General features: G+C 50.9%; 1 protein-coding gene across 1 annotated transcript in view; it reads right to left on the reverse strand.

Moving 5' to 3' along the window:
• The window catches only part of SYT13 (synaptotagmin 13), a 39,194-nt gene extending 27,827 nt beyond the window's left edge, over positions 1-11,367 (reverse strand). Inside the window, exon 1 of the mRNA XM_035012626.1 lies at positions 11,185-11,367. Within this exon, the coding sequence (XP_034868517.1) occupies positions 11,185-11,367 (183 nt within the window). The remainder of the gene's footprint in view (positions 1-11,184) is intronic.
• Positions 11,368-12,317: the final 950 nt, after the last annotated feature.

Here is a 12,317-nt window from a genome sequence, read left to right on the forward strand (position 1 = left end):
GACAATTTCCTCTTTCGAGTGATCTCAAAAAACTCGATTATTATTAAGTCCTCTAATCCTGGTGGATATCCAAAATCAAATGCAAGTCTACCACAGAGCGGTTCCAAATGGGTTACCAAATCTCATGTCCATTCCTTTCTGTTCTTTGTTTCTGCATGGTTTGCAATGAGGCTGTTGAGCAAAGGGCAACTTAAAGGATCTGTTCACTTGCAAGATAAGAGATGTGCTCCTCAGAGGCCGTGCTGGCAGGACAGTGTCCCAAAGCCCTCCAGATCACGTCGCTGGTTTGCTACGGAGTTTTGTGCCTTGCTGTGTCACGCTGCCTTCGCCGTGTCTCTCTGATGGACTTGCCCTTTCTTCTAAATGAAGGGACTGAGCTGAACACGGAAATGCATCTCAGGATGCTTGCAGGTGGACTGTGGGAAGGGACGAGGGGATGTGACACACAGAAAGAGCTGAGAGCGAGCAGAAACCACTCTACACTTATAGCTGTTTCCATGACGTCTCCTACCTGCCCCGCCACATGGCTGTCCCGCAACCTTACCTTCATCTTCCAACTCTGTCCTCTCCAAAGCAGTTTTCTTTACTCTGAAAAGCCAAATCTCCATGATCCTGCCTCAATAAGCTACACCCCTCTCATCACGCCTTTCTCAGCAGCAAATCCGAAACTGTGTGGTGGATGATGCTTTTCCAAGTAAAATGTGGTCTCCGTGGGCATTAGCCCGTTGGCTTCGCAGCTGAAAGTTTTTAAATGGTCTCCAATGTTAGCCAAGTGAATGGAGACTCAGAATGGAGGGAAATGAATAGAAGGTGAGGCCACCATGCCCTCCAGGCTTGTCCTGATTCCTTGCTGGGTCACTAAAGGAGATCACGGAGAAGCCTCAGCAAGCTTGTTGCTGTGCTTGGGATTTTTATTTTGACTGCAAGAAGAGGTGGTAACCCCGTGAATCCCTTCCACCCCATCCATCCAACCATCCATCCATCCATCCATCCAACCATCCATCCATCCATCCATCCAACCATCCAACCATCCATTCATCCAACCATCCATCCAACCATCCATCCATCCTCTGACTCAGGAAGCCATTCAACATTTCTCCTCACTTCTCTGGCCATCTGTCAGCTCTGCTCAGTTGCTCTATGAACAATCCATCTTGGACTTATTGACTGGAGGGCAGCGGGAGCCCAGGAGATATGTCAAAGTACCCTGAGGTCTATGCCAGATGGACGAAGACTCACTTTGACAAAATTCTCATAGGACGCTCCTCCCCTTTTTACTTATTCATATTCATGCATGCAACTACTAACTATTTGACTCTGATCTGTTCACAGAAACATGCTAGCGAGCAAATTTCAGAGTGCGGTTACTCATATTCCGTTACTTTAAATGAGAAATATCATGATGCATTTGACGTCCACCCAAAAACCTTAATCAACTTCCCAAAGTATCACACCCTTAAACACCATGTCAAAATCTCCCAGGAATTTTCCATAATATACATCAATTAAAACACCTTTCACTTAACTAGCACATCGGGAACTCCTCGGTGGGCAGGTTCGCACGTGTGCGTGGTGCACTGACACCAGGGGGAACCAAGGCTCCTCCTCCTGGCATCACACTGGTCTGATAATGTCAATACATAAGGAAACAATAGTGAAAGATACTAAGTACCCTCAGTGGGACCTGGGTTTGTAGGACCCGCAGGTATGTGGGTGAAGGAGATTGGGACCCCCGAGGGCTAAAGCTCAGGGGGAAGGGTGGGGAATGTGGCAGTGTAACACGCAATGATTTAAAGGGTGGTGAAGCAGCAGGTACAAACATGCTAGAACGTGCTAGTACAACAGGGGAGCCAGGCCTGCCACCCACGGCCTCCTCCTGTAAGACACCAGAGCGACGAAATGTTTGCACAGGTGTGCCCTTGTGGATTCATTGTCACGAACATTCCACACCGAGAGGAAATGTTTTAAAAACTTGCCAGATACAGATGAGTATTTTTTAAAATGAGAGTTTCGGGGGGGAGGGGGCGGTGCCTGGGTAGACCAGTGGGTTGCGCGTCTGACTCTTGATTTCAGCTCAGGTCATGGTCTCGGTGTCGTGAGATCAAGCCCCGCGCTAAGTCTGGAGCCTGCTTGGGATTCTCTCTCTCCCTTATTCTCTGCTCCACCGTTCATGTGCTCTCTCTCTCTCTCTCAAAAAAAAAAAAAATTTGAGAGTTTGGATTTTTTAAAAATCCTAAAAAATACCTAAAAAAAAAAAAAAGCCTAGAAAATACCGCAGTGAAATGCCACTTAACACCCACTAGGATGGCTGTCACAAAAAAACAAAAAAAAGGAAACTCACAGCTGCTGGCAAGGTTGTGAAGAAACTGGAAGCCTCAGACATTTCTGGTGGAAATGTAAACAATGCAGCTGCTGTAGAAAACAGTTTGGCATTCCCTCAAAAAGTTAAGCATGGAATTACCAAATGATGTGGTAATTCCACTCCTAGGTATCTACTTGGAAGAAGTGAAAACAGGTTGTCAAACAAATATGAGTGCAGCAATGTCCACAGCGACACTATTCACAATAACTGAAGGGTTGCTAACAAACATTGGGAAACCTTGCTTTGAGGAAGGAGGAGAATAGCTTCACGGGGATACGTGTTAAGAACTAAGGGATTCCAGGGCGCCTGGGTGGCTCAGTCGTTAAGCGACTGCCTTCAGCTCAGGTCATGATCCCAGGGTCCTGGGATCGAGCCCCACGTCGGGCTCCCTGCTCCGCGGGAAGCCTGCTTCTCCCTCTCCCACTCCCCCTGCTTGTGTTCCCTCTCTCGCTGTGTCTCTCTCTGTCAAATAAATAAAATCTTAAAAAAAAAAAAAAGAACTAAGGGATTCTATTTGCCTGTCAGAATCAACATACACATGTGTACAAAGGGCCTCTCTAGCCAATGTCCTCCCAGACGTCCACCAACCGATGAATGGATAAACAAAATGAGGCAAATACACATAATGGGATATTATTCAGCCATAAGAATAAAGTTCTGATATAAGCCACAATGTGGATGAACCTTGAGAACATGATGCTAAGTGAAAAAAGCCAGAAACAAAAGGTCACGTATTTTAAAATTCCAAATATGTCAGATGTCCAGAATAGGCAGATCCATGAAGACAAAAAACAGACTGGTGGTTGCCAGGGACTGGAAGAAGGAGAGGAACAGAAAGTGTGTCTGCTTAATAGGTACAGAGTTCTCTTAGGGGGTGAATGAAGATATTTTAAAGCTGCATGAAAGTGAGAACAAAGTGCTAGAACAACGTGACGTGTGATTCGTACTCTTTAGAATGGTTCATTTTATGTGAATTTCACCTCAATTAAAACAAAGTTTTGAAAATAGCTATAACCTTCATATTATCAGTGCCCCTCACATAGGCATTGATCAAGTTTGATACATGAATGAATAAATGAATGAGTGAACCTGTCCATGGTCTACAATGCCCTTCTTACCCCAATCCACTCCCCAGCCTCCTCATACACCAGACCCCACCTGGCTCTCTGCTCTTGGGCACACTGACCTTTTGCTAGGTCCTTCTAGGTGCTAAGTTTCTGTCACAGGACTTTTGTACAGCCTCAGTCCTCTGTCTGGAGCCCCTCACACTCCTCCCCATTGCCCTAGTTACTTCCCTTCCAATCCAGCTCTCAGCTTGGCCATCACTTTGTCCAGGAAAGCCTCCTTCCTGACTGGGTCAGTTCCACCTTACACTCTCATAGCACTAGAACTTTCTCTTTAGGTAACTTACCACTATTGCATTTTCATCTATCTGTGCTCTTCTCTATTAACGCTGGTCTTCCCCATTACAACATGAATATCATGAGGGCTGAGGATGGGCGAGTATGTTGTTGAGGAGGGAGCAGTTACCACTGTATCCCCCTGCCCCCAAGCACAGTACCTGGCACATAGTATGTGCTCAATAAACATAATCAAGGGAGGAAGGGAGGGAAGGGGGAATCTATCCACCCTTTTCATCTGTTTGCCTTCAGAAATCTACTAACACATTATTTCTCAACAAACTGGCTAGAGAGGCCCTTTGTACGCATGTGTATGTTGATTCTGATGTATACATACAGAACCCCTCAGTTCTTAACATGTATCCCCGTGAAGCTATTCTCCTCCATCCTCAAAGCAAGGTTTCCTAATGTTTGTTAGTAAGAAATCAGCTCTGGAGTGAGTGCAGGCAATGACACTGAGTTATGCATGGTTGCTGACTGCTGGGAGATTGAAGGTCAAATAGCGTGGATCGTCTCGGGGTGTCCTGATTTCTCTTGCCCATCTCCCACCCTGGGACAAGCAGTCACTCTTTTTTTTTTTTTTAAGATTTTATTTATTTATTTGAGAGAGAGAGACCCAGGCACCCCGGGCAGTCACTCTTTACCCTGCTTCCTCTTTGTCTTCTGGGTCTGCTGCTTCCTCCATCTGACTGGTCTCTCCCCTTCTTTCCGACTTTGCCTTACCCCTGTCTGATTTCTCCTCTGGTAGTTTCCTCCATCACACTTGAATGGCCTGGCTATTTCTCTTCCTGCACCCCAGGTACTTGATAGTAACCGGGACCAGGGTCTGAAATTCGGAAAATGTCTATAAAGATGCAGCAATCTTTTCTCCTGCAGTCAACACAAGGTGCTAGTGAACTGTCAGTCCCGTGAAAAAAAGAGCCGGGCCCCTGAATTATCTACATGCTCCATCAGAGGAGAAATGAAGAAGGGAGGGAGATGTGATGGGTCTGGGGCCTACCACTGGGAAGGGATTGTGGACACAGACTTAGGGTCCACATTGTATCCGGAAGGGCCTGGTGTTTCTGGCGGGTGTGTGCTCACCGCTCTGAAATAATCTATGCTAATTTCTTGATGAAAAATTCATACTGTCTTCTGTGTTGCTAAGCAGCCAGCCCAAACATGTTTACTGTGTAAATCTCTCCAGAGGGCCCTGGGCTGTGCCCAGGGTCTGAAGCGTGACAGACATAAGAGGCAACAAAGCCATCCCAAGCTTTGGGAAAGGTTTCTGAAGCTGACCTGCAAAAATGCGTATTTTTGAGACTTTTATGCCACATTTGGGGAAACACAGTGGTTCGAGTGTAATTTTGACTAGCTTTTCTCCGCTAACCTCCAGCCTACTGGTCAAAGTGTGGGCTCAGGAGCCAGACTTCCTAAATTTGATTTCCAACTCTGCCACTAAAATGTTGCTTAAATGTGCTGTGTTTTACTTTTCCCATCTGTAAAAGGGAAATAATAATTCCACATGTTTCATAGGGCTATCGTGAAGATAAAATTAATATGATTAAAGAGGGCCTGGAACACATAAAGAACCCAAAAAATATTAGTTGTGCTATATCACTACTATTTATTACTCTATGGAAATGCCTCAATTTCTTGTCTGTTCGTTAATGTGAACAGGAGAGTCTGCCAGCCAGGAGATGAGCTGAGAAATAAATCCTTTAAAAGGGTAAGAATCCATGAAGGGCAGACCTTAGAGAAGCCCGGGGGCACATCAGCTCCAGGAGCGGGGTTAGCAGTTCATGGGGCCTCCTGTGACCACTGAGGTGCCGAGGAGACCTTGGCAGAGCAGTGAGCCAAAAAAGGAGAAAGTTCTTTGAGCTGAAGGTGGGGGTGCCCCTCCTAAGGGGTTTCTCATGCCCCCTGCACCTGCCCCATCATGATAGCAGTGTAACACGCTCCATGGCTTCATTGTCCATCTCCCCACTCATCAGAAAGAGCTCACGTCCGTCTCTTCATTGCTCCATCCCAGTGCCTAGCAGGTGCACATTAATCTTTAATGAATGAACTTATTAGCAAATGAAACGCAGCATATGGGTCCCGATGCATCCACACTCTGATAAGTATGAATTCAGGCAGGTGATCGGAGAGGATGTGGCTCGAGTGGTCTAAGGAAGAGGAGAACAAGGTGGGAGGGTTGATGGGGCCACACTGATGGTCTCGAGGTCCCAGTCCCAAGAAGGAGGCGGCCACAGGAGTGGCGGCAGAAAGCAGACAGAGCCAGGGACCAGGGAGTATGGGATGGATCACAACAAAGGAGGGCCATGCCTCTTGATGATAGCCCAGAAGTCCTCCTGGGAACAAAAACAGTGACTTTCGATACTAAGTTAGTGTTTACAAACGTTGTATCACAACATGAAAAATTTCAATGACAACCTCACTGAAGTCTAACTCTATAGAGAAAAGCGCACAAATCATAAAGGTAGAGCTGGGTGAATTTTCTTTCACAAAATGACCAACACGCTTGGGTGACCAGCATCCCCATCAAGAGGCCGAACATGAACAACGTTGCAGAGGCTGCCCAACCACGCCCCGGCCATTGCCTGGCCCCCAACGGCAAGACCAAACATACATTGGACTTGACTTCAAATCGGGTGGAAATAAAACCTTACCACTTTGCCCTCCTTTGCGCCTTTCCTCTTAGTGAGTGTGAGTCGCAATACGACCACTTCATTCACAATATACATTCAAGGATTATCACGGGCTCAGCATCACACCAGATATCGTCGGGGACACAAGAAAAATGAAAAATACACTCCCTGATCTTGCCAGAAAAGATTCCTCTGTACCCACAGTGCTGGATACAAACTCAGCATTTGTTTACATTGTTTCATAAGAACCTAGAATTAATTTATTCGTGTTTGCTAAAATCTGAATGTCCGTGTCCCACCTCCCCTCAAAATTCATCTGTTGCAACTTAGCCCACAAGGAGATGCTACCAGGAGGCAGGCCTTTGGGAGGTGATCAGGTCATGAGGATGGACCCTCATAAAGGGAATCTATGCCCTTACAGAAGTGGTCCTAGAGAGCTCCCTTGCCCCTTCCCCCGGGGTGAGGATAGAGCAAAGTCTACGAATGGGCTCTCACCAGACACCGAATCTGCTGGAGCCTTGGTTTTTGGACTTCCCAGGCTCTAGAACTGTAAGAAGCCCATTTTTGTTGCTTATAGGCTGCCCCATCTGTATTTTGTTACACAGCCCAAACAGACTAAGACGGCATTCCATGGAAGCCCACCCTACTGGAAGGAGGGTGAGATTGTCTAGTTTGGTGGGAAGTGGCGGTGAGGACCTGGGGGATGTGGAGAGAAGAGGCATGGGGGCCTCTGCCGAGGGTCCAAGCAACTTGGCTAAAGCCTTGGACTACATGTTAGCTGCAAGGGGACAGCACCCGGGTCACCCCAGGGACCTCCGAGACACATTCAAGAAGATTCACTTCAAGAATACAACAAAGTAAGCACCGTGCGGGGAGAAAACTCTGACATGAAAACCAAAGCTTTCTGAAAACAGGAACCCCAACTCCTGTTAAGTGACAGGTGTCAGGGGGTCCAAGCAGTGGGAAAGAGCGGTTCTCCCTGCTCACTCTTTATTACTGAGGTTAGTCAAAAACAGCACTTCTTCTGAAGGGACCCAGGATAAGGTGAGTGGAGGCCTGTGCAGACCAGTGTGAAAAGGAAACTGAGGGGGAAACTGAGGGGGAAGGAACCAAGGGGCCTGGCTGCCATTCACTAGTAGATTCTGAAGCAGTGGGAAAGGGAAGATGCCCACACACACACATGCATGCGTGCGCACATCATTCTGCTGCTCTCTGCCCTGTCTCCCTCTCGAGCTGCCACCAAGCTTCAAAAGCTGGGCTGACAGAAGTGAGGGAGGTCCCAGTTGAGCCTGCCAGACCATGAGTGGGCAGTGTAGTGAGACTGAGTCCCCTGCATCCCCCAAAAGACCACACCCGGGTGAGGGTGAGGGACTGTCTACGAAGGCAGGATGAAGGGTCCAGAGTGTGTGTTTTGGAAAAGCAGAGATAAACTATGAATTGAAGCCAGGTGGAGGCATGCGAGGTGAGGGATGACAGAGTGATTCTGCCCTCTGCCTCCTCCCACTTAGCAGAGATCCTGGGCCCTTTTTTTGTTCCACGGATTCCTTTAGCTCTCCAGAGAGGCCCTCTGGACACTTCCTCAGAATGTTTGCAAATCAAAGACATCGGACTACAGAGGAACATCTAATAAAATCAGCTTGTGGAATGGCTCTATGTGAGCCTCTTCATCCACCCGTTGGCTAACAGGATCTGGCAGGACATTTAATAAGTACCATGATTTAGAACTGGCGATGAACATAAATGATCCTGTGGAGTATCTACAATAGCTGTAGTTGCCTCGAAACTACCTGTGATTTCCCTGGGGGACCAAGGCACAGATATTGTTAACACTCCTGTGCTGTGTGGTTGATATTCCTCCTACCCAAGACCATGAACCTCTTAAATTCCGTCTACAGACCCCATAGGGATGTCTTTGGACCTCAGGTTATGAACCCCCAGGGGAACTTCCAAGTTCTTCTCAAAATCACTACAAACTTCAACTTCATCTAACCATACAAGGCCTGAATATCCAAGGAATTTTTCCAAGAACCACAACCAGTTATTTTCAGAGACATAGGCGGTCCCTCCGCATCCTACAGACATGCGGTTCTCAGGGTAAGGGAGTCTGGAACCCCTTTCTGCAGCCCTGTGCCCTCCCTTCCAGGAACATCTTCAGAAAGCCTTCCCCGACTCCTCCCCTCGTTGTCCACACGCGTCACTTCCAACACCCTGCTGTCACCTGCCACCCTTAACACCACCTCCTTTACTTGTTTGGAAATGACAATTGTGTTCTTTCCTCCGTTCACTCAATCTGGGTCAGTGGCTGAATCAGTCTGAGAACAATGGCAGCCCAACCAACCTTGTGAGATCTCCCCCGCGCCACATCCGTGCCCACTGATTCAACCCAGGTTGCCCAAATCCTTGTCACTCAGGGAACCAGATGAGGGGATGTGAAGGAAGGGGTCTCATGTATCAACAAAGGCTTACTGTGGCCCTACTGGGCTAGCACGGGGTTACAAAGGCCTGGTGCGTGCGCTCCCATTGGGAGAAATGACTCCAGCAACAATCCCAAGTGGGCACAGGGATACCTTTACTAGTCAACAGTTTCTTATTAGACACCTGCTAGGTTCCAGACACAGAGGAGGTACTGGGAATAAATAACATACAAATAAGTGGACACCAAAGATCACATCCAGTTATAACAAGTACTATGAAAGAATTGTAAGAACAATAGGGAAGAAGGTAATAGAGGAGGAGGTACTTTGTTACATGTGGTGGGAGACAAAATCCTCTGGAGAAGGGGAAATTTAAACAGAAAGAGGCCTCAAGGATGAGAAGGAGCCATCAGTATGAAAAGCCGGAGGAAAATGGCCATGGGGATTGGGGGGTCTTTAGGAAGGATCATACATACAGGGAGGGTGAGATTTCAGATGTTGGGAGAAGGGGCATGAGCTTGGCCGGAGAGGTAGACACCTGCCAGATCAAGCACATGGAGGGGCGGGGGGGGGGGGGGGGGGGGGGGGGGGCTATTAGCATGGATTCCAGAAGCAGACCAGCTTGGCTAGAATCCATCCAGCTCTAAAACTTCTCTAACTGTGTGGCCTTGGGCAAGTCACTTACCCTCTCTGAGCCTTAGCTTCTTCATCTTTAAGTAGGGATCAGCATATATGTCCTTCACTCACTTGCTAAGTGCATTAAGAATAAAGCACTTAGAACGGTGGCTGACACAGGGTGCATGCCACGTAGTGGTTTGCTATGACTTGTTCCAAGCTCAATGAGAAGTTGGGGTGGGGGGAGTTGAGCCCAAGAGAGACACTACCTGGGTTGTCTTTAACAGATTCTTGGCCCTTGTGTGAGCTACTGGAAGGGATCCCAGAGGTCATTTACACCAACTCCTTCCCCGGCGCTTCTCTCTGGGAAGGGGAGGGGACAGCCCCTGAAGAGCCACCTCTGAGAAAGGCACAATGGCCTTTCCCTAAAGCCTGAGGAGCAATCTCTGTGAAGGGCACAATGGCCTTCCCCTCACGCTGGGTGGGAGAGAAGGTTGAGAGGCAGCGGGCCACAACTTCTGGAGGACTCATCCACCCCTTCAACCGCCTGCCAGTGGAGAGCCCACTACTCCCACCTCAGATGGTTCTAGAAGGGTCCCGCGTCCCGATGCCTGGCTGGCTCCTATTCCTGCCAATGTCAATGTCACTTTCCTGGGATTGTAAGTGCCTCAAGGACAGTAGCCATTTCCTTCCCCTCTCACTACCTGGTGACTGACAGAGGCCTCAAGCACTGAGTCTCAGAGCTTTTGAATAATTGATTGGAAAAAGGAAGGTGGAATTGCAGCACTTTTGTGCCTCTCCCAGATCTATAAGCTCTATAAGGAATCTAGAGGGCGTTGGGAAGTCATTAAGTCATGCCCCTGCCCCAGGGCCAGGCTTCCTCCAGCACCCTAGCAAGACTCTTCCTCCTGGTCTCCAGAGCGCATTTTACACTCCCCACCTCGGTAATGTGTCCCGAAGGGCACAGCCTATGTAGGGGGCCCCTTCCAAACCTCTTCCCTAGACCCCTTCTACCGCACTGTACAATGGGGACACCACCCATTTCCTGCCCCACGGGGCTCTGGGCACAAGCCCATGCAGGGGATAAAAGCCCTCCTGTCTCCAGGGACATCTTCAGAGACACCACAGCAAGCCCCTCTGGCTGGCTGGAGCTGAGGGCTGCTGGGAGGGGGCGAAGGTCCTTCAGGCCCCTCCACATTCACCAGCCTCTCCCCAGACCCCAGGCACTCCCGGCCCAGCTGCCCCTCTCCCGCTCCCAGGGATGCAGCAACCACCTCCCCTCTCGTTTTTCCGTGGCTTGCCCCCTCCTCAGCTAAGCCAGGGCTTTCCCTACACCAGACCCCCCAACTTCTCTTCCCTCTCCCGTCCCCATTTCTCTTCCCCCAATTCTGCAAGCTTTTAACCCCCCAGCCCCCCTCCCCCGTTTCCTGCCAGCCGCTCAACTCTCCTCCCAGTCCCTATTCGTCCCCAAGTCCCCTTTCCCATTCCGTCCCTCCCCCTCCCCTTTAACGCTCGCTGACCCCATTCCTCTCGCGCCCCCACCAAGCCTCCCTCCCCTAACTCTTCTCTCCGACCCTCCCCCCACCCCCAGGCCTCCCGCACCCCCTCGGCGGGTCCTCGAGCACGTTCTCCGCCCTCCTCGCCGCCACGCTCGGTGGCGCAAAGCACGGCGACCGCTCCCCCCCACCCGGTTCCCCCGCCGCTGCAGCCGCCGCCGAGACCCCACCGCGCCCCCGGGAGGCCGAGGCGCCGCCCCCGCTCACCTGTTGGGCGGACCGGAGCACGCCGGGTCTCGCCTTCTCCGGATCAGGGTCCCGGTCCCGCTTCAGCACCCCCTTCTTGGGATGCATGTGCCGGCACAGGCAGGTGACCCCGCACAGCGCGAGGATGCTGGTGGCCGTGCCCAGCGTGGCGCCCAGCGCGATCACTGGCACCGACAGCACCATGGTGCCCGCTCCCCGCGCGGGGCTCCGGCCCGCAGCCGCGCACCTACCCCTGCCGGGCCCGCCGCCCGCCGCCCGGCAGCTCCTGGGATCCGGACGCGCGGGCTGCTCTCCCGCCGCCTGGGGTGGGGGGTGGGGGGAGGCGGGGAGGGAGGCGGGGAGGGAGGGCGGCTGCGAGGACGTCAGAGGACGAGGCTGGCCGGGAGCGGGCGGGTGCGCCCGCACTCAGCTCTACGTCAGCCCGCCCCCCCTCCCGCCGACACGTGACCAGACCCCCACCCCAACAGCAAACCAGCCTTCAGATGCCCGCAAGCTTAGGGGTGTCTTGGGCCGTTCTTCACGCTTTCTGTACGCGGACACTTGGCCCCAAGAAAGGCAGGAGCTCGCCCAGGTCACACTGTGTGAGCGGGCGAACCCCGGCTCCAGCCCAGGCCTGCGGCTCAGTCTGGGTGGGGGTCACTTTACCAGACTCCTAACCCTTCCTTTCTCACCTTCTCTGGCCCGGGAGGCTGTATACGTGGGTCCTCCGCGAGATTTCAAACACACAAGGGCTGCAGACTTCCCATCTCCCGAACTCGCCTGGTGTTTGCTATGCCGTGGGGCAGAGCTGGCAGGGGGCAGGCGGGCAGAAGGGAATTGCCTGGGGTTGAGACTGTGCCCATGCCCTGGTGAAGATCACCGCACCCATTCTGTTTCTGTCGCATGTCCTTCAGCATGCTTTCCCTCCTCATTTGATCTGTGGGTCTCCATTTGCAGATGAGGATGGTGCGGGCCGGTAGGGGATGTGGGGAAGCTGGAAAACTGCAGGCATCCTCAACCCAGACTCGGGTTGGCAGATTCCGAGTCCCTGCGCCACACTCAGAGAAAGAATTTGTCTTAGAAGAACAAAGAGCCTCACGTGCAGCCGCCAGCAGTCCACACTTGATGCAGAGAGGGGGACATAAAAGAAGTAT

Source organism: Mirounga leonina, unplaced genomic scaffold (assembly GCF_011800145.1).
Source record: "Mirounga leonina isolate KUSES-001 unplaced genomic scaffold, KU_Mleo_1.0 Mir_166, whole genome shotgun sequence".
Taxonomy (NCBI): domain Eukaryota; kingdom Metazoa; phylum Chordata; class Mammalia; order Carnivora; family Phocidae; genus Mirounga; species Mirounga leonina.